Source organism: Coturnix japonica, unplaced genomic scaffold (assembly GCF_054131305.1).
Source record: "Coturnix japonica strain WE unplaced genomic scaffold, WE-NBRP24 Scf097, whole genome shotgun sequence".
NCBI lineage: Eukaryota > Metazoa > Chordata > Aves > Galliformes > Phasianidae > Coturnix > Coturnix japonica.
Genome location: NW_028189000.1, coordinates 133,457 through 155,265, shown reverse-complemented (window position 1 = coordinate 155,265; position 21,809 = coordinate 133,457). Strand labels below are relative to the sequence as shown.

The 21,809-nt window shown below is 55.9% G+C and overlaps 1 protein-coding gene across 4 annotated transcripts in view; it reads left to right on the top strand.

Moving 5' to 3' along the window:
* The window catches only part of CDK16 (cyclin dependent kinase 16), a 57,418-nt gene that overhangs the window by 24,199 nt on the left and 11,410 nt on the right, over positions 1–21,809 (top strand). For 2 of the 4 annotated variants that reach the window (XM_085534721.1, XM_085534720.1), the window contains exons 9-11: positions 5,338–5,446; positions 7,600–7,720; positions 15,653–15,750. In XM_085534721.1, coding sequence (XP_085390847.1) covers positions 5,338–5,446; positions 7,600–7,720; positions 15,653–15,750 — 328 coding nt within the window. Of the gene's footprint in view, positions 1–5,322; positions 5,447–7,599; positions 7,721–15,652; positions 15,751–21,809 lie in introns of all 4 variants that reach the window. The other 2 variants (XM_085534719.1, XM_085534718.1) reach the window with 1 other exon arrangement.

Sequence of the window (21,809 nt, the reverse complement as noted above, 5' to 3'; positions counted from 1 at the left end):
CAAGGGGGCTGAGGAGGTGGGAGAGGGGTGTGCAATGGGGGTGGGTGTGCAAGGGGCGTGCAAAGGGGGTGGGGGTGTGCAGTGGGGATTGAGGGGGGGTGGGGTGTGCTATGGGGCTGGGTGTGCAATGGGTGTGCAATGGGGCTGAGAGGGGGTGGGTGAGGGGTGTTTAAAGGGGGTGAGTGTGCAAGGGTGGGTGTGGGGTGTGCAAGGGGCGTGCAAGGGGATTGAGAAGGGGTGTGCAATGGGGCCGGGTGTGCAAGGGGTGTGCAATGGGGCTGAGAGGGGGTGGGTGAAGGGTGTTTAAAGGAGGTGAGTGTGCAAGGGTGGGTGTGGGGTGTGCAAAGGGTGTGCAAGGGGTGGGAGCGGGGGCTGAGGAGGTGGGAGAGGGGTGTGCAATGGGGCTGGGTGTGCAATGGGTGTGCAATGGGGCTGAGGGGGGTGGGTGTGGGGTGTGCAAGGGGCGTGCAAGGGGGCTGAGGGGGTGAGAGAGGGTTGTGCAATGGATGGGTGTGCAAGGGGCGTGCAAAGGGGGTGGGGGTGTGCGTGGGGATTGAGGGGGGGTGGGGTGTGCAATGGGGCTGGGTGTGCAATGGGGCTGAGGGGGGGTGGGTGTGGGGTGTGCAAAGGGTGTGCAAGGGGCGTGCAAGGGGGCTGAGGAGGTGGGAGAGGGGTGTGCAATGGGGGTGGGTGTGCAAGGGGCATGCAATGGGGCTGAGGGGGTGGGTGAGGGGTGTTCAAAGGGGGTGAGTGTGCGAGGGTGGGTTTGGGGTGTGCAAAGGGTGTGCAAGGGGTGGGAGAGGGGGCTGAGGAGGTGGGAGAGGGGTGTGCAATGGGGCTGGGTGTGCAATGGGTGTGCAATGGGGCTGAGGGGGGGTGGGTGAGGGGTGTTCAAAGGGGGCGAGTGTGCAAGGGTGGGTGTGGGGTGTGCAAGGGGTGGGAGAGGGGGCTGAGGAGGTGGGTGAGGGGTGTGCAATGGGGCTGGGTGTGCAAGGGGCGTGCAAGGGGGCTGGGGAGGGGGCTGAGAGGGTGTGGGTGTGCAAGGGGGGTGAGAGGGGTGGGGTGGGGTGTGCAAAGGGGCTGGGTGTGCAAGGGTGGGTGTGGAGTGTGAGGGGTGTGCAAGGGGCTGGGGAGGGGGCAGAGGATGTGGGTGATAGGTGTGCAATGGGGTGGGTGTGCAAAGGGGGTGGGGAGGGGGCTGAGGGGGTGAGAGAGGGGTGTGCAATGGGGGTGGGTGTGCAAGGGGCGTGCAAAGGGGGTGGGGGTGTGCGTGGGGATTGAGGGGGGGTGGGGGGTGCTATGGGGTTGGGTGTGCAATGGGGCTGAGGGGGGGTGGGTGAGGGGTGTTTAAAGGGGGTGAGTGTGCAAGGGTGGGTGTGGGGTGTGCAAGGGGCGTGCAAGGGGGCTGAGGAGGTGGGTGAGAGGTGTGCAATGGGGGTGGGTGTGCAAGGGGGCATGCAATGGGGCTGGGGAGGGGGCTGAGAGGGTGTGGGTGTGCAAGGGGGGTGAGAGGGGTTGGGTGGGGTGTGCAAAGGGGCTGGGTGTGCAAGGGTGGGTGTGGAGTGTGAGGGGTGTGCAAGGGGCTGGGGAGGGGGCAGGGAAGTGGGTGATGGGTGTGCAATGGGGGTGGGTGTGCAAGGGGCGTGCAAGGGGGCTGAGGAGGTGGGAGATGGGTGTGCAATGGGGGTGGGTGTGCAAGGGGCGTGCAAAGGGGGTGGGGGTGTGCGTGGGGATTGAGGGGGGGTGGGGGGTGCAGTGGGGCTGGGTGTGCAATGGGTGTGCAATGGGGCTGAGGGGGGTGGGTGAGGGGTGTTTAAAGGGGGTGAGTGTGCAAGGGTGGGTGTGGGGTGTGCAAGGGGCGTGCAAGGGGGCTGAGGAGGTGGTAGAGGGGTGTGCAATGGGGGTGGGTGTGCAATGGGTGTGCAATGGGGCTGAGGGGGGGTGGGTGAGGGGTGTTTAAAGGGGGTGAGTGTGCGAGGGTGGGTGTGGGGTGTGCAAGGGGCGTGCAAGGGGGCTGAGGAGGTGAAGGAGGGGTGTGCAATGGGGGTGGGTGTGCAAGGGGTGTGCAAGGGGGCTGGGGAGGGGGCTGAGAGGGTGTGGGTGTGCAAGGGGGATGAGAGGGGTTGGGTGGGGTGTGCAATGGGGGTGGGTGTGCAAGGGTCGTGCAAGGGGGCTGAGGGGACGTGTGAAAAGGGGCTGGATGTGCAAGGGTGGGTGTGGTGTGTGAGGGGTGTGCAAGGGGCTGGGGAGGGGGCAGAGGATGTGGGTGATAGGTGTGCAATGGGGTGGATGTGCAAAGGGGGTTGGGAGGGGGCTGAGGGGGTGAGAGGGTTGTGCAATGGATGGGTGTGCAAGGGGCGTGCAAGGGGGTGGGTAAGTGGTGTGCAAAGGGGGTGGGTGTGCAAGGGGGCTCAGGAGGGGGCCGAGGGTGTGGGTGATGGGTGTGCAGTCGGGGTGGGTGTGCAGAGGGGGTGGGGAGGGGGCTGAGGGGGTGGGAGAAGGGTGTTCTATGGGGCTGGGTGTGCAATGGGTGTGCAATGGGGCTGAGGGGGGGTGGGTGAGGGGTGTTTAAAGGGGGTGAGTGTGCAAGGGTGGGTGTGGGGTGTGCAAAGGGTGTGCTAGGGCCGTGCAATGGGGCTGGAGGTGGGAGAAGGGTGTGCAATGGGGGTGGGTGTGCAACAGGGTGAGTGTGCAAGGGGTCTGCAATGATGTTGGGTGTGCAAGGGGACTGGGGAGTGAGTGGGATGATGGTGTTTGGGGTCTGCATGGGGTTATGGGGTCTCTATGGGGTTATGGGGTCTCTATGGGGTTTTGATGGGGTTGTGGGGGGCTGAGTGTGCAAGGGGCGTGCAAGGCTGCGAGTTATGGGGTCTCAAAGTGGGTCTTTATGGAGGGGGGTCTCTATGGGGTTATGGGGTCTCTATGGGGTCTTTATAGAGTTATGGGGTCTCTATGGGGTTTGGATGGGGTTGTGTGGGGCTGAGTGTGCAAGGGGCGTGCAAGGCGTGCAAGTTATGAGGACTTTAAATGGGTCTTCTTTATGGATGGGGGTCTGCATGGGGTTATAGGGTCTTTATGGGGTCTCTATGGGGTCTCTATGGGGTTATGGGGTCTCGATGGGGTTTTGATGGGGTTGTGTGGGGCTGAGTGTGCAAGGGGCGTGCAAGGCTGCATGTTATGGGGCCTCAAAGTGGGTCTTCTTTATCAAGGGGGGTCTCTATGGGGTAATGGGGTCTCTATGGGGTTATGGGGTCTCTATGGGGTCTCTATGGGGTTATGGGGTCTTTATAGAGTTATGGGGTCTCTATGGGGTTTTGATGGGGTTGTGTGGGGCTGAGTGTGCAAGGGGCGTGCAAGGCTGCGAGTTATGGGGACTCAAAGTGGGTCTTCTTTATGGATGGGGGTCTCTATGGGGTTATGGGGTCCTTATGGGATTGTGGGGTCTCTATGTGGTTATGGGGTCTCTATGGGGTCTCTATGGGGTTATGGGGTCTCTATGGGGTTTGGATGGGATTGTGTGGGGCTGAGTGTGCAAGGGGCGTGCAAGGCTGCGAGTTATGGGGCCTCAAAGTGGGTCTTCTTTATGGAGGGGGGTCTCTATGGGGTAATGGGGTCTCTATGGGGTCTTTATGGGGTTATGGGGTCTCTATGGGGCTATGGGGTCTCTATGGGGTTTGGATGGGGTTGTGTGGGGCTGAGTGTGCAAGGGGCGTGCAAGGCTGAGAGTTATGGGGTCTCAAAGTGGGTCTTTATGGAGGGGGTCTCTATGGGGTTATGGGGTCTTTATGGGGTCTTTATGGGGTTATGGGGTCTCTATGGGGTTATGGGGTCTCTATGGGGTCTCTATGGGGTTATGGGGTCTCTATGGGGTTTGGATGGGGTTGTGTGGGGCTGAGTGTGCAAGGGGCGTGCAAGGCTGCGAGTTATGGGGCCTCAAAGTGGGTCTTCTTTATGGAGGGGGGTCTCTATGGGGTAATGGGGTCTCTATGGGGTCTTTATGGGGTTATGGGGTCTCTATGGGGCTATGGGGTCTCTATGGGGTTTGGATGGGGTTGTGTGGGGCTGAGTGTGCAAGGGGCGTGCAAGGCTGAGAGTTATGGGGTCTCAAAGTGGGTCTTTATGGAGGGGGTCTCTATGGGGTTATGGGGTCTTTATGGGGTCTTTATGGGGTTATGGGGTCTCTATGGGGTTATGGGGTCTCTATGGGGTCTCTATGGGGTTATGGGGTCTCTATGGGGTCATGGGGTCTCTATGGGGTTATGGGGCCTCTATGGGGTTTGGATGGGGTTGTGTGGGGCTGAGTGTGCAAGGGGCGTGCAAGGCTGCGAGTTATGGGGTCTCAAAGTGGGTCTTTATGGAGGAGGGTCTCTATGGGGTTATGGGGTCTTTATGGGATTGTGGGGTCTCTATGGGGTTATGGGGTCTCTATGGGGTCTCTATGGGGTCTCTATGGGGTTATGGGGCCTTGATGGGGTTTGGATGGGGTTGTGTGGGGCTGAGTGTGAAAGGGGCGTGTAAGGCTGCGAGTTATGGGGCCTCAAAGTGGGTCTTCTTTATGGAGGGGGGTCTCTATGGGGTTATGGGGTCTCTATGGGGTCTCTATGGGGTTATGGGGTCTCTATGGGGTTATGGGGCCTCTATGGGGTTTGGATGGGGTTGTGTGGGGCTGAGTGTGCAAGGGGCGTGCAAGGCTGCGAGTTATGGGGTCTCAAAGTGGGACTTTATGGAGGGGGGGTCTGCATGGGGTTATGGGGTCCTTATGGGATTGTGGGGTCTTTATGGGGTTATGGGTTCTCTATAGGTTGTGGGGGGCTGAGTGTGCAAGGGGCGTGCAAGGCTGCGAGTTATGGGGTCTCAAAGTGGGTCTTCTTTATGGAGGGGGGTCTCTATGGGGTTATGGGGTCTTTATGGGGTCTTTATGGGATTGTGGGGTCTTTATGGGGTTATGGGTTCTGTATAGGTTGTGGGGGGCTGAGTGTGCAAGGGGCGTGCAAGGCTGCGAGTTACGGGGTCTCAAAGTGGGACTTCATGGAGGGGGGTCTCTATGGGGTTATGGGGTCTTTATGGGGTCTTTATGGGGCTATGGGGTCTCTATGGGGTTTGGATGGGGTTGTGTGGGGCTGAGTGTGCAAGGGGCGTGCAAGGCTGCGAGTTATGGGGTCTCAAAGTGGGTCTTCTTTATCGAGGGGGGTCTCTATGGGGTTATGGGGCCTCTATGGGGTCTCTATGGGGTTATGGGGTCTCTATGGGGTTTGGATGGGGTTGTGTGGGGCTGGGTGTGCAAGGGGCGTGCAAGGCGTGCAAGGGGCGGTTGGGGGGCAGCTGTTCCTGTTCCAGCTTTTGCGGGGTTTGGCCTTTTGTCACCGTCACAAAGTGCTGCACCGCGACCTGAAACCACAAAACCTCCTGCTGAGCCGACGGGGGGAGCTCAAACTGGCCGACTTCGGTACGGGGGGACACTAAAGCCTATAGGGGACCCTAAAGCCTATAGGGGACCCTAAGTCCTATAGGGCCCCCATAATCCTATTAGGGACCCCAGAGTCCTATTAGGGACCCCAGAATCCTATAGGGGGCCCCAGAATCCTATAGGGGGCACCCTAATCCTATAGTGGACCCCATAACCCTATAGGGGACCCCAGAATCCTATTAGGGACCCCAGAGTCCTATTAGGGACCCCAGAACCCTATAGGGGACCCCAGAATCCTATAGGGGGCACCCTAATCCTATAGTGGACCCCATAACCCTATAGGGGACCCCAGAATCCTATAGGGGACCCCAGAATCCTATAGGGGGCCCCAGAATCCTATAAGGGACCCCAAAATTCCATAGGGGACCCCTAAATCCTATATGAGACCTTAAATCCTATAGGACACCCTAAGTCCTATAGGAGACCCTAAGTCCTATATGGGACCTTAAATCCTATAGGGGACCCTAAATCCTATATGGGACCCTAAATCCTATATGAGGCCCTAAATCCTATAGGGGACCCTAAAATCTTATAGGGGACTCTAAATCCTATTAGGGACCCCAGAATCCTATAGGGGGCCCCATAATCCTACAAGGGATCCCAAAATTCCATAGGGGACCCCTAAAGCCTATAGGGACCCCAGAATCCTATAGGGGACCCCATAATCCTATTAGGGACCCCATAGCCCTATAGGGGACCTCTTAATCCTATAGGGGACCCTAAAATCTTATAGGGGCCCCCATAATCCTATTAGGGACCCCATAGCCCTATAGGGGACCTCTTAATCCTATAGGGGACCCTAAAATCTTATAGGGGCCCCCATAATCCTATTAGGGACCCCATAATCCTATAGGGGGCACCCTAATCCTATAGTGGACCCCATAACCCTATAGGGGACCCCATAGCCCTATATGGGACTCCCTAACCCTACAGGGGACCCCATAGCCCTATAAGGGACTCCCTAACCCTACAGGGGACCCCATAGCCCTATAAGGGACCCTATAACCCTATATGGGACCCCATAGCCCTGTATGGGACACCATAACCCCATTAGGGACCTCGTAACCCCATCAGAAACCCCCTAATCCTATAGGGGACCCCATAACCCCATTAGGGACCCCATAACCCCATCAGAGACCCCATAACCCCATTAGGGACCCCATAACCCCATCAGAGACCCCCTAATCCTATAGGAGACCCCCTAATCCCATAGGGGACCCCATAACCCTAAGGGGCACCCCATAACCCTATGTGGGACCCCATAGCCCTATAGGGGACCCCATAACCCTATATGGGACCTTATAGCCCTATAGGGGACTCCCTAACCCTACAGGGGACCCCGTAGCCGTATACGGGATCCCATAGCCCCATTAGGGACCCCATAACCCCATTAGGGACCCCATAACCCCATCAGAGACTCCCTAATCCTATAGGGGACCCCATAATTCCATAGGGGACCCCATAACCCTATAGGGGACCTCTTAATCCTATAGGGGACCCCATAACCCTATATGGGACCCCATAGCCCTGTATGGGACCCCATAACCCCATTAGGGACCCCATAACACCATCAGAGACCCCTTAATCCTATATGGGACCCAGTAGCCCTATAGGGGACCCCATAACCCTATATGGGACCTTATAGCCCTATAGGGGACTCCCTAACCCTACAGGGGACCCCATAGACCTATAAGGGACCCTATAGCCCTATAGGGGACCCCATAACCCCATTAGGGACCCCATAACCCCATCAGAGACCCCCTAATCCTATAGGGGACCCCATAACCCTATTTGGGACCCCATAGCCCTATAGTGGACTCCCTAACCCTACAGGGGACACCATAGCCCTATAAGGGACCCTATAACCCTATATGGGACCCCATAGCCCTATAGGGCACCCCATAGCCCTATAGGGCACCCCATAGCCCTATAGGGGACCCCATAACCCTATATGGGACCCTATAGCCCTATAGGTGACTCCCTAACCCTACAGGGGACCCCATAGCCCTATAAGGGACCCTATAACCCTATATGGGACCCCATAGCCCTATATGGGACCCCATAATCCCATATGGGACCCCATAACCCTATATGTGACCCCATAGCCCTATAGGGTTCGGTGTTGTTTATAGGGTTGGCTCGGGCCAAGTCGATCCCCACCAAGACGTTCTCCAACGAGGTGGTGACGTTGTGGTACCGGCCCCCCGACATCCTGCTGGGCTCCACCGAGTACTCCACGCAGATCGACATGTGGTCAGTGCACCAGGATTTGCACGAGGGTTTGCACGAGGGTTTGCACGAGGGGGGTGGGGGTGTCACCCTGTTATGGGGTCGGGGGTTGGGGTTACCTTGGGGGTCATTGCACGGAGACCTCAGGCTCTGTATGTGTGATAGAGGGGGTTGGGGGCTCTTGCACAAGGATTTGCACGAGGGTTTGCACGAGTGGGCACACAATGGGGTCGGGGGTGTCACCCTGTTATAGGGTTGGCGTCAAACTGGGGGGCGTTGCACGGGGACTTCAGGCTCTGTATGTGTCATAGAGGGGGTTGGGGGGCTCTTGCACTAGGATTTGCACTAGGATTTGCACGAGGATTCACACAATGGGGTCGAGGGTGTCACCCTGTTATGGGGTCGGGGGCTGTGATCAGTTTTGGGGTCGCTGCACGGGGACTTCCAGTTCCTAAAGGGTTACAATAGTGGATTTGGGGGGGTTCTTGCACGAGGATTTGCACGAGGGTTTGAACGAGGGGTCTCACAATGGGGTCGGGGGTGTCACCCTGTTATGGGGTCGGGGGTTGGGGTCAAACTGGGGGGCGTTGCACGGGGACCTCAGGTTCTGTATGTGTCATAGAGGGGGTTGGGGGGATTCTTGCACAAGGATTTGCACGAGGGTTTGCACGAGTGGGCACACAATGGGGTCGGGGATGTCACCCTGTTATGGGGTCGGGGGTGGGGGTCACACTGGGGGGCGTTGCACAGGGACTTCCAGTTCCTAAAGGGTAACAATAGTGGATTTGGGGGCTCTTGCACGAGAATTTGCACGAGGATTCACACAATGGGGTCAGGGGTGTCACCCTGTTATGGGATCAGGGGTTGGGGTCACACTGGTGGGCGTTGCACGGAGACCTCAGGCTCTGTATGTGTCATAGAGGGGATTGGGGGGCTCTTGCACAAGGATTTGCACGAGGATTTGCACAAGGGGGTCGAGGGTGTCACCCTGTTATGGGGACGGGGGCTGGGGTTATCATGGGGGTCGTTGCACGGAGACTTCCTGATGTTAAAGGGTTACAATAGTGGATTTGGGGGTTCTTGCACGAGGATTCGCACAAGGATTTGCACGAGGATTCACACAATGGGGTCAGGGGTGTCACCCTGTTATGGGGTCGGGGGTTGGGGTCACACTGGGGGATGTTGCACGGGGACTTCCAGTTCCTAAAGGGTTACAATAGTGGATTTGGGGGTTCTTGCACAAGGATTTGCACGAGGGGTCTCACAATGGGGTTGGGGGTGTCACCCTGTTATGGGGTCGGGGGTTGGGGTCACACTGGGGGGCGTTGCACGGAGACCTCAGGCTCTGTGTGACACAGAGATGTGTTTTTAGCTGTCTTGCACGAGGATTTGCACAAGGATTTGCACAAGGGGGGTGGGGGTGTCACCCTGTTATGGGGTTGGGGGCTGTGATCAGTTTTGGGGTCATTGCACGGGGACTTCCAGTTCCTAAAGGGTTACAATAGTGGATTTGGGGGGTTCTTGCACGAGGATTTGCACGAGGGGGTCGGGGGTGTCACCCTGTTATGGGGTCGGGGGTTGGGGTCACATTGGAGGGTGTTGCACAGGGACTTCCAGTTCCTAAAGGGTTACAGTAGTGGATTTGGGGGTTCTTGCACGAGGGTTTGCACGAGGGGTGTTGGGGGTGTCACCCTGTTATGGGGTCGGGGGTTGGGGTTACCTTGGGGGTCATTGCACGGAGACCTCAGGCTCTGTATGTGTCATAGAGGAGCTTGGGGGCTCTTGCACAAGGATTTGCACGAGGGGTCTCACAATGGGGTCAGGGGTGTCACCCTGTTATGGGGTCGGGGGTGGGGGTCACACTGGGGGGTGTTGCACGGGGGCTTCCAGTTCCTAAAGGGTTATAGTAGTGGATTTGGGGGCTCTTGCACGAGGATTTGCACGAGGATTCACACAATGGGGTCGAGGGTGTCACCCTGTTATGGGGTTGGGGGCTGGGGTTATCATGGGGGTCGTTGCACGGAGACTTCCTGATGTTAAAGGGTTACAAAAGTGGATTTGGGGGTTCTTGCACGAGGATTTGCACTAGGATTTGCACGAGGATTCACACAATGGGGTCGGGGGTGTCACCCTGTTATGGGGTCGGGGGTTGGGGTTACCTTGGGGGGTGTTGCACAGAGACCTCAGGCTCTGTATGTGTGATAGAGGGGGTTGGGGGGATTCTTGCACGAGGATTTGCACGAGGATTTGCACAAGGGGGTCGGGGGTGTCACCCTGTTATGGGGTCGGGGGTTGGGGTTATCATGGGGGTCGTTGCACGGAGACTTCCTGATGTTAAAGGGTTACAATAGTGGATTTGGGGGTTCTTGCACGAGGATTTGCACGAGGATTCACACAATGGGGTCGAGGGTGTCACCCTGTTATGGGTTTGGGGGTTGGGGTCACACTGGGGGGCGTTGCACGGGGACTTCAGGCTCTGTATGTGTTATAGAGGGGGTTGGGGGGATTCTTGCACAAGGATTTGCACGAGGGTTTGCACAAGTGGGCACACAATGGGGTCAGGGGTGTCACCCTGTTATGGGGTTGGGGGCTGGGGTTATCATGGGGGTCGTTGCACGGAGACATCCTGATGTTAAAGGGTTACAAAAGTGGATTTGGGGGTTCTTGCACGAGGATTTGCACGAGGGGGGGTGGGGTGTCACCTTGTTATGGGGTTGGGGGCTGTGATCAGTCTTGGGGTCGTTGCACGGGGACTTCCAGTTCCTAAAGGGTTACAATAGTGGATTTGGGGGTTCTTGCACGAGGATTTGCACGAGGGTTTGCACGAGTGGGCACACAATGGGGTCGGGGGTGTCACCCTGTTATGGGGTCGGGGGTTGGGGTTACCTTGGGGGTCATTGCACGGAGACCTCAGGCTCTGTATGTATCATAAAGGGGGACTGGGGGGCTCTTGCACAAGGATTTGCACTAGGATTTGCACTAGGATTTGCATGAGGATTCACACAATGGGGTCGAGGGTGTCACCCTGTTATGGGGTTGGGGGCTGGGGTTATCATGGGGGTCGTTGCACGGAGACTTCCTGCTGTTAAAGGGTTACAATAGTGGATTTGGGGGTTCTTGCACGAGGGTTTGCGCGAGGGGTCTCACAATGGGGTCGAGGGTGTCACCCTGTTATGGGGTCGGGGGTTGGGGTCAAACTGGGGGATGTTGCACGGTGACTTCCAGTTCCTAAAGGGTTACAATAGTGGATTTGGGGGTTCTTGCACGAGGATTTGCACGAGGGTTTGCACGAGGGGTCTCACAATGGGGTCGGGGGTGTCACCCTGTTATGGGGTTGGGGGTTGGGGTCACACTGGGGGGCGTTGCACGGGGACTTCAGGCTCTGTATGTGTCATAGAGGGGGTTGGGGGGATTCTTGCACGAGGATTTGCACAAGGGGGTCGGGGGTGTCACCCTGTTATGGGGTTGGGGGCTGGGGTTATCATGGGGGTCGTTGCACGGAGACTTCCTGCTGTTAAAGGGTTACAATAGTGGATTTGGGGGTTCTTGCACGAGGATTTGCACGAGGGTTTGCGCGAGGGGTCTCACAATGGGGTCAGGGGTGTCACCCTGTTATGGGGTTGGGGGTTGGGGTCAAACTGGGGGGCGTTGCACGGGGACTTCAGGCTCTGTATGTGTCATAGAGTGGGTTGGGGGGCTCTTGCACAAGGATTTGCACGAGGATTTGCACAAGGGGTCTCACAGTGGGGGCGGGGGTGTCACACTGTTATGGGGTCAGGGGATCCTAATTTATGAGGTATGGAGGAGGATCTGTGGGGTCTGGGGGGGATTTATGGGGTCTGGGGTCCCTTATAGAGCCTGCGGGGGGTCGTGTGCCCCCCTTGCACGAGGGCCATGCACGAGGGTTGTGTTGCACAAGTACAGACTGAGATGTGTCCTATGGGGTCTGCATTGGATCTGTGGGGTCTGGGGGGGATCTATTGGGTCTGGGGTCCCTTATAGGGCCTGGGGGGGGTCGTGTGTCCCCCTTGCACGAGGGCCTTGCACGAGGACACATTAGTAATGACTTATGTGGTCTGTATTGGGTTCTATGGGGTCTGCATTGGATCTGTGGGGTCTGGGGGGGATTTATGGGGTCTGGGGTCCCTTATAGGGCCTGGGGGGGGTCGTGTGCCCCCCTTGCACGAGGGCCTTGCACGAGGACACATTAGTAATGACTTATGGGGTCTGTATTGGGTTCTATGGGGTCTGGAGGGGGATCTGTGGGGTCTGGGGGGGATCTTTTGGGTCTGGGGTCCCTTATAGAGCCTGGGGGGGGTCGTGTGCCCCCCTTGCACGAGGGCCTTGCACGAGGGCCTTGCACGAGGACACAGTAGTGGTGACTTATGGGGTCTGAATTGGGTTCTATGGGGTCTGGAGGGGGATCTGTGGGGTCTTGGGGGGATTTATGGGGTCTGGGGTCCCTTATAGGGCCTGGGGGGGGGGTCGTGTGCCCCCCTTGCACGAGGGCCTTGCACAAGGACACATTAGTAATGACTTATAGAGTCTGTATTGGGTTCTATGGGGTCTAGAAGGGGAATTAGTGGGGTCTGGGGGGGATCTTTTGGGTCTGGGGTCCCTTATAGGGCCTGGGGGGGGTCGTGTGCCCCCCTTGCACGAGGGCCTTGCACGAGGACATTGCACAAGTACAGACTGAGATGTGTCCTATGGGGTCTGTATTGGGTTCTATGGGGTCCGCATTGGATCTGTGGGGTCTGGGGGGGATCTTTAGGGTCTGGGGTCCCTTATAGGGGCTGGGGGGGGTCGTGTGCCCCCCTTGCACGAGGGCCTTGCACGAGGACACAGTCGTGGTGACTTATGGGGTCTGAATTGGGTTCTATGGAGTCTGGAGGGGGATCTGTGGGGTCTGGAGGGGATTTGTGGGGTCTGGGGTCCCTTATAGGGCCTGGGGGGGTCGTGTGCCCCCCTTGCACGAGGGCCTTGCACGAGGACATTGCACAAGTACAGACTGAGATGTGTCCTATGGGGTCTGTATTGGATCTGTGGGGTCTTGGGGGGGATCTTTTGGGTCTGGGGTCCCTTATAGAGCCTGGGGGGGGTCGTGTGCCCCCCTTGCACGAGGGCCTTGCACGAGGACGTTGCACAAGTACAGACTGAGATGTGTCCTATGGGGTCTGCATTGGGTTCTATGGGGTCCACATTGGATCTGTGGGGTCTGGGGGGGATCTTTTGGGTCTGGGGTCCCTTATAGGGCCTGAGGGGGGTCATGTGCCCCCCTTGCACGAGGGCCTTGCACGAGGACACATTAGTGGTGACTTATAGGGTCTGAATTGGGTTTTATGGGGTCTGGAAGGAGAATTAGTGGGGTCTGGGGGGGATCTTTTGGGTCTGGGGTCCCTTATAGAGCCTGGGGGGGGTCGTGTGCCCCCCTTGCACGAGGGCCTTGCACGAGGGCCTTGCACGAGGACACGGTAGTGGTGGCTTATAGAATCTGTATTGGGTTCTATGGGGTCCGCATTGGATCTGTGGGGTCTGGGGGGGATCTTTTGGGTCTGGGGTCCCTTATAGGGGCTGGGGGGGGGGTCGTGTGCCCCCCTTGCACGAGGGCCTTGCACGAGGACATTGCACAAGTACAGACTGAGATGTGTCCTATGGGGTCTGTATTGGGTTCTATGGGGTCTGGGGGGGATCTATTGGGTCTGGGGTCCCATATAGGGCCTGGGGGGGGTCGTGTGCCCCCCTTGCACGAGGGCCTTGCACGAGGACACGGTAGTGGTGGCTTATAGAATCTGTATTGGGTTCTATGGGGTCTGCATTGGATCTGTGGGGTCTGGGGGGGATCTTTTGGGTCTGGGGTCCCTTATAGGGCCTGGGGGGGGTCGTGTGCCCCCCTTGCACGAGGGCCTTGCACGAGGACATTGCACAAGTACAGACTGAGATGTGTCCTATGGGGTCTGTATTGGGTTCTATGGGGTCCGCATTGGATCTGTGGGGTCTGGGGGGGATCTTTAGGGTCTGGGGTCCCTTATAGGGGCTGGGGGGGGTCGTGTGCCCCCCTTGCACGAGGGCCTTGCACGAGGACACAGTCGTGGTGACTTATGGGGTCTGAATTGGGTTCTATGGAGTCTGGAGGGGGATCTGTGGGGTCTGGAGGGGATTTGTGGGGTCTGGGGTCCCTTATAGGGCCTGGGGGGGTCGTGTGCCCCCCTTGCACGAGGGCCTTGCACGAGGACATTGCACAAGTACAGACTGAGATGTGTCCTATGGGGTCTGTATTGGATCTGTGGGGTCTTGGGGGGGATCTTTTGGGTCTGGGGTCCCTTATAGAGCCTGGGGGGGGTCGTGTGCCCCCCTTGCACGAGGGCCTTGCACGAGGACGTTGCACAAGTACAGACTGAGATGTGTCCTATGGGGTCTGCATTGGGTTCTATGGGGTCCACATTGGATCTGTGGGGTCTGGGGGGGATCTTTTGGGTCTGGGGTCCCTTATAGGGCCTGAGGGGGGTCATGTGCCCCCCTTGCACGAGGGCCTTGCACGAGGACACATTAGTGGTGACTTATAGGGTCTGAATTGGGTTTTATGGGGTCTGGAAGGAGAATTAGTGGGGTCTGGGGGGGATCTTTTGGGTCTGGGGTCCCTTATAGAGCCTGGGGGGGGTCGTGTGCCCCCCTTGCACGAGGGCCTTGCACGAGGGCCTTGCACGAGGACACGGTAGTGGTGGCTTATAGAATCTGTATTGGGTTCTATGGGGTCCGCATTGGATCTGTGGGGTCTGGGGGGGATCTTTTGGGTCTGGGGTCCCTTATAGGGGCTGGGGGGGGGGTCGTGTGCCCCCCTTGCACGAGGGCCTTGCACGAGGACATTGCACAAGTACAGACTGAGATGTGTCCTATGGGGTCTGTATTGGGTTCTATGGGGTCTGGGGGGGATCTATTGGGTCTGGGGTCCCATATAGGGCCTGGGGGGGGTCGTGTGCCCCCCTTGCACGAGGGCCTTGCACGAGGACACGGTAGTGGTGGCTTATAGAATCTGTATTGGGTTCTATGGGGTCTGCATTGGATCTGTGGGGTCTGGGGGGGATCTTTTGGGTCTGGGGTCCCTTATAGGGCCTGGGGGGGGTCGTGTGCCCCCCTTGCACGAGGGCCTTGCACGAGGACCCAGAACCTTGCACAAGGATAGACTGAGATGTGTCCTATGGGGTCTGTATTGGGTTCTATGGGGTCTGCATTAGATCTGTGGGGTCTGGGGGGGATCTTTTGGGTCTGGGGTCCCTTATAGAGCCTGGGGGGGGGTCGTGTGCCCCCCTTGCACGAGGGCCTTGCACGAGGACACATTAGTAATGACTTATGGGTTCTGTATTGGGTTCTATGGGGTCTGGAGGGGGATCTGTGGGGTCTGGGGGGGATCTTTAGGGTCTGGGGTCCCTTATAGGGCCTGGGGGGGGTCGTGTTCCCCCCTTGCACGAGGGCCTTGCACGAGGACGTTGCACAAGTACAGACTGAGATGTGTCCTATGGGGTCTGTATTGGGTTCTATGGGGTCTGCATTGGATCTGTGGGGTCTGGGGGGGATCTTTAGGGTCTGGGGTCCCTTATAGGGCCTGGGGGGGGTCGTGTGCCCCCCTTGCACGAGGGCCTTGCACGAGGACACAGTAGTAATGACTTATGGGGTCTGCATTGGATCTGTGGGGTCTGGGGGGGATCTTTTGGGTCTGGGGTCCCTTATAGGGCCTTGGGGGGGGTCGTGTGCCCCCCTTGCACGAGGGCCTTGCACGAGGACGTTGCACAAGTACAGACTGAGATGTGTCCTATGGGGTCTGTATTGGGTTCTATGGGGTCTGGGGGGGCTTTATGGGGTCTGGGGGGGATCTTTTGGGTCTGGGGTCCCTTATAGAGCCTGGGGGGGGTCGTGTGCCCCCCTTGCACGAGGGCCTTGCACGAGGCTCGTGTCACACAGGGGCGTGGGCTGCATCTTCTCGGAGATGGTGACGGGGCGGCCGTTGTTCCCCGGAGCCACGACGGAGGAGCAGCTGCATTTCATCTTCCGCATGTTGGGTATGGGAACAGGGGGGAAATGGGGCGGATTTGGGGTTTTTTGGGGGGATTTGGGGTTTTTGGGGGGGTTTTGGGTTTTTTTGGGGGGGGTTTGGGGTTTTTATGGGGGGATTTGGGGTTTTTTTGTGGGGATTTGGGGTTTTATGGGGGGGATTTGGGGTTTTTTGGGGGGGATTTGGGGTTTTTTGGGGGGTTTTGGGGTTTTTTGGGGGGGACTTGGGGTTTTTTTATGGGGATATGGGGGGGATATGGGGCGGATTTGGGGTTTTTTATGGGGGGATTTGGGGTTTTTGGGGGTGATATGGGGGGAGATATGGGGGAAATGGGGGGGATTTGGGGGAAATGGGGGGGGGTTGGGGTTTTTTATGGGAGGATGTGGGGTTTTTGGGGGGGAATTTGGGGTTTTTTTGGGGGGATTTGGGGTTTTTTTGGGGGGATTTGGGGTTTTTGGGGGGATTTGGGGTTTTTTGGGGGGGATTTGGGGTTTTTTGGGGGGAATTTGGGGTTTTATGGGGGGTTTTGGGGTTTTATGGGGGGGATTTGGGGTTTTTTGGGGGGGTTTTGGGGTTTTATGGGGGGTTTTGGGTTCTTATGGGGGGGATTTGGGGTTTTTTTGGGGGGGATTTGGGGTTTTTTGGGGGGATTTGGGGTTTTTTGGGGGGATATAGGGGATATGGGGGGGGGTATAGGGGATATGGGCAGGATTGGGGGGGATTTTGGGGTTTTATGGGGTTTTTTTGGGGGGGATTTGGGGTTTTTATGGGGGGATTTGGGGTTTTTTGGGGGGGATTTGGGGTTTTTTGGGGGGGATTTGGGGTTTTTTATGGGGATATGGGGGGGATATGGGGCGGATTTGGGGTTTTTTATGGGGGGATTTGGGGTTTTTGGGGGTGATATGGGGGGAGATATGGGGAAATGGGGGTGATTTGGGGTTTTTTATGGGGGGATTTGGGGTTTTTTGGGGGGAATTTGGGGTTTTTGGGGGGATTTGGGGTTTTTTGGGGGGGGGTTGGGGTTTTTTGGGGGGATTTGGGGTTTTTTGGGGGGTTTTGGGGTTTTTTATGGGGGGTTTTGGGGTTTTTGGGGGGGATTTGGGGTTTTTGGGGGGATATAGGGGATATGGGGGGGGGTATAGGGGATATGGGGAGGATTGGGGGGATTTTGGGGTTTTATGGGGGTTTTTTGGGGGCTTTTGGGTTTTTATGTGGGGGGATTTGGGGTTTTTGGGGGGTTTTGGGGTTTTTTGGGGGGGATTTGGTGGTTTTATGGGGGTTTTTTGGGGGGGTTGGGGTTTTTATGGGGGGGTTTTGGGGGTTTGGGAGGTGAAATAAATGGGGGGAGATTGGGGGAGATATGGGGGAAATGGGGGTGATTTGGGGTTTTTTATGGGGGGATTTGGGGTTATTTTGGGGGGATTTGGTGGTTTTATGGGGGATTTGGGTTTTTTGGGGGGTTTTGGGGTTTTTTATGTGGGGATTTGGGGTTTTTATGGGGGGTTTTGGGGTTTTTGGGGGGATTTGGGGTTTTTGGGGGGATTTGGGGTTTTTTGATGGGGGTTTTGGGGTTTTATGGGGGGGAATTTGGGGTTTTTTTATGGGGATTTGGGTTTTTTTATGGGGATAATGGGGGGGATATGGGGCGGATTTGGGGTTTTTTATGGGGGGATTTGGGGTTTTTGGGGGTTATGGGGGAGATATGGGGGAAATGGGGGGGATTTGGGGTTTTTTATGGGGGATTTGGGGTTTATTGGGGGGATTTGGGGTTTTTTGGGAGGTTTTTGGGGTTTTTTGGGGGGATTTGGTGGTTTTATGGGGGTTTTGGGGGGGGGTTGGGGGTTTTTGATGGGGGATTTGGGGATTTTTTGGGGGGGTTTTGGGGTTTTATGGGGGGGATTTGGGGTTTTTGAGGGGATTTGGGTTCATTTGGGGTCATTTTGGGAGGTCTGAGGGGGGATTTGGGGATTTTGGGGGGATTTGGGGTTTTTTGGGGGGGATTTGGTGGTTTTATGGGGTTTTTGGGGGGGGTTCATGGTTTTTTGGGGGTTTTGGGGTTTTTTTGGGGGGTTTTGGGGTTTTTGGGGGGAATTTGGGGTTTTTTGGGGGGGTTTTGGGGTTTTTTATGGGGGGATTTGGGGTTTTATGGGGGGGATTTGGGGTTTTTGGGGGGATATAGGGGATATGGGGGGGGGTATAGGGGATATGGGGAGGATTGGGGGGGATTTTGGGGTTTTATGGGGGTTTTTTGGGGGGGGATTTGGGGTTTTTTGGGGGGTTTTGGGGTTTATGGGGGGGATTTGGGGTTTTTTGGGGGGTTTTTTGGGGGTTTGGGGTTTTTGGGGGATTTGGGTTTTTATGGGGGGATTTTGGGGGGTTTTGGGGTTTTTGGGGGGGCTTTGGGGGTTTGGGAGGTGAAATGGGGGGAGATATGGGGGAAATGGGGGGGATTTGGGGTTTCTTATGGGGGATTTGGGGTTTTTTGGGGAGCATTTGGGGTTTTTGGGGGGATTTGGGGTTTTTTGGGGGGTTTTGGGGTTTTATGGGGGGATTTGGGGTTTTTATGGGGGGTTTTGGGGGGTTTGGGAGGTGAAATAAATGGGGGAAGATTGGGGGAGATATGGGGGAAATGGGGGTGATTTGGGGTTTTTTATGGGGGGATTTGGGGTTATTTTGGGGGGATTTGGGGTTTTTGGGGGGATTTGGGGTTTTTTGGGGGGGATTTGGTGGTTTTATGGGGTTTTTATGGGGGTATTTGGGGTTTTTTATGGGGGGATTTGGTGGTTTTATGGGGGGATTTGGGGTTTTTTTGGGGGATTTGGGGTTTTTTGGGGGGATTTGGGGTTTTTTGGGGGGTTTTGGGTTTTTATGGGGGGATTTGGGGTTTTTATGGGGGGATTTGGGGTTTTTGGGGGAATTTGGGGTTTTTTGGGGGGGATATTTGGGTTTTTTTATGGGGATATGGGGGGATATGGGGCGGATTTGGGGTTTTTTGGGGGGTTTTGGGGTTTTTGGGGGGATTTGGGGTTTTTTGGGGTTTTTATGGGGGGATTTGGGGTTTTTTGGGGGTTTTTGGGGTTTTTTGGGGGATATAGGGGATATGGGGGGGGTATAGGGGATATGGGGAGGATTGGGGGGGATTTTGGGGTTTTATGGGGGTTTTTATGGGGGGATTTGGGGTTTTTTGGGGGGATTTGGGGTTTTTATGGGGGGTTTTGGGGTTTTTATGGGGGAATTTGGGGTTTTTTATGGGGATATTGGCATAACAATTTAAGGGGATATGGGGCGGATTTGGGGTTTTTATGGGGGGATTTGGGGTTTTTGGGGGTGATATGGGGGGAGATATGGGGGAAATGGGGGGGATTTGGGGTTTCTTATGGGGGATTTGGGTTTTTTTGGGGGGGTTTTGGGGTTTTTTATGGGGGATTTGGGGTTTTCAGGGGGGATTTGGGGATTTTGGGGGGATATAGGGGATATGGGGGGGGGTATAGGGGATATGTGGAGGATTGGGGGGATTTTGGGGTTTTATGGGGTTTTATGGGGGATTTGGGGTTTTTTGGGGGGGTTTTGGGGTTTTTGGGGCAGATTTGGGGGTTTTTTTGGAGGGTTTTGGGGTTTTTATGGGGGGATTTGGTGGTTTTATGGGGGTTTTGGGGGGGGTTGGGGGTTTTTGATGGGGGGATTTGGTGGTTTTTATTAGGGGGATTTGGGGTTTTTGGGGGGATATAGGGGATATGGGGGGGGGTATAGGGGATATGGGGAGGATTGGGGGGGATTTTGGGGTTTTATGGGGGTTTTTGGGGGATTTGGGTTTTTTATGGGGGGATTTGGAGTTTTTTGGGGGGTTTTCGGGTTTTTTGGGGGGTTTTGGGGTTTTTTGGGAGGTTTTTGGGGTTTTTTTGGGGGGGATTTGGTGGTTTTCGGGGGGATTTGGGGTTTTTTGGGGGGTTTTGGGGTTTTTTGTGGGGGATTTGGGGTTTTTTTATGGGGATATGGGGGGGATATGGGGCGGATTTGGGGTTTTTTATGGGGGTATTTGGGGTTTTTGGGGGTGATATGGGGGAAATGGGGGGGATTTGGGGTTTCTTATGGGGGATTTGGGGGTTTTTGGGGGGATTGGGGGTTTTTGGGGGTATTTGGGGTTTTTTGGGGGGATTTGGGGTTTTTATGGGGGATTTGGTGGTTTTATGGGGGTTTTATGGGGGGATTTGGGGTTTTTATGGGGGGACTTGGGGTTTTTTGGGGGGTTTGGGGTTTTTATGAGGGGGTTTTGGTGTTTTTTTGGGGGGATTTGGAGTTTTGGTGTTTTTTTGGGGGGGATTTGGGGGTTTTATGGGGTTTTATGGGGGTATTTGGGGTTTTTTATGGGGGGATTTGGTGGTTTTATGGGGGTTTTTTGGGGGGTATTTGGGGTTTTTGAGAGGGTTGTGGGAGGGATGGGGAGATTTGGGGTTTTTTGGGGGGTAAATGGGGTTTTGGGGGGGATTTGGGTTTTTAAGAGGGTTTGAGGGGGGATTTGGGGTTTTTTGGGGGGATTTGGTGCTGTTTGGGGGTGATTTTTTGGGTTGATTTGGAGTCATTTTGGGGCCATTTTGGGGTGATAGTGTTAATTTGGGGGGTAATTTGGGGCCATTTTGGGGTAATTTGGGGCCATTTGGGGTCCATTTGGGGGTGATAGTGGTGATTTGGGGGTGATTTGGGGCTGTTTTGGGGTCATTTGGGGTTGATTTGGGGCTGTTTTGGGGTCATTTTGGGTTGATTTGGGGCTGTTTTGGGGTCATTTGGGGTTGATTTGAGGCTGTTTTGGGGTCATTTTGGGTTGATTTGGGGCTGTTTTGGGGTCACTTTGGGTTGATTTGGGGCTGTTTTGGGGTCATTTGGGGTTGATTTGGGGCTGTTTTGGGGTCATTTGGGGTTGATTTGGGGCTGTTTTGGGGTCATTTGGGGTTGATTTGGGGCTGTTTTGGGGTCATTTTGGGATGATTTGGGGCTGTTTTGGGGTCATTTGGGGTTGATTTGGGGCTGTTTTGGGGTCATTTTGGGTTGATTTGGGGCTGTTTTGGGGTCATTTTGGGTTGATTTGGGGCTGTTTTGGGGTCATTTTGGGTTGATTTGGGGCTGTTTTGGGGTCATTTTGGGTTGATTTGGGGCTGTTTTGGGGTCATTTTGGGTTGATTTGGGGCTGTTTTGGGGTCATTTTGGGTTGATTTGGGGCTGTTTTGGGGTCATTTTGGGTTGATTTGGGGCTGTTTTGGGGTCATTTTGGACTGATTTGGGGCTGTTTTGGGGTCATTTTGGGTTGATTTGGGGCTGTTTTGGGGTCATTTTGGGTTGATTTGGGGCTGTTTTGGGGTCATTTTGGGTTGATTTGGGGCTGTTTTGGGGTCATTTTGGGTTGATTTTGGGCTGTTTTGGGGTCATTTTGGGTTGATTTGGGGCTGTTTTGGGGTCATTTTGGGTTGATTTGGGGCTGTTTTGGGGTCACTTTGGGTTGATTTGGGGCTGTTTTGGGGTCATTTGGGGTTGATTTGGGGCTGTTTCGGGGTCATTTTGGGTTGATTTGGGGCTGTTTTGGGGTCATTTTGGGTTGATTTGGGGCTGTTTCGGGGTCATTTGGGGTTGATTTGGGGCTGTTTTGGGGTCATTTGGGGTTGATTTGGGGCTGTTTCGGGGTCATTTGGGGTTGATTTGGGGCTGTTTTGGGGTCATTTTGGGTTGATTTGGGGCTGTTTTGGGGTCATTTTGGGTTGATTTGGGGCTGTTTTGGGGTCATTTTGGGTTGATTTGGGGCTGTTTTGGGGTCATTTGGGGTTGATTTGGGGCTGTTTTGGGGTCATTTTGGGTTGATTTGAGGCTGTTTTGGGGTCGTTTTGGGTTGATTTGGGGCTGTTTTGGGGTCATTTTGGGTTGATTTGGGGCTGTTTTGGGGTCATTTTGGGTTGATTTGGGGCTGTTTTGGGGTCATTTTGGGTTGATTTGGGGCTGTTTTGGGGTCATTTGGGGTTGATTTGGGGCTGTTTTGGGGTCATTTGGGGTCATTTGGGGCTGTTTTGGGGTCATTTGGGC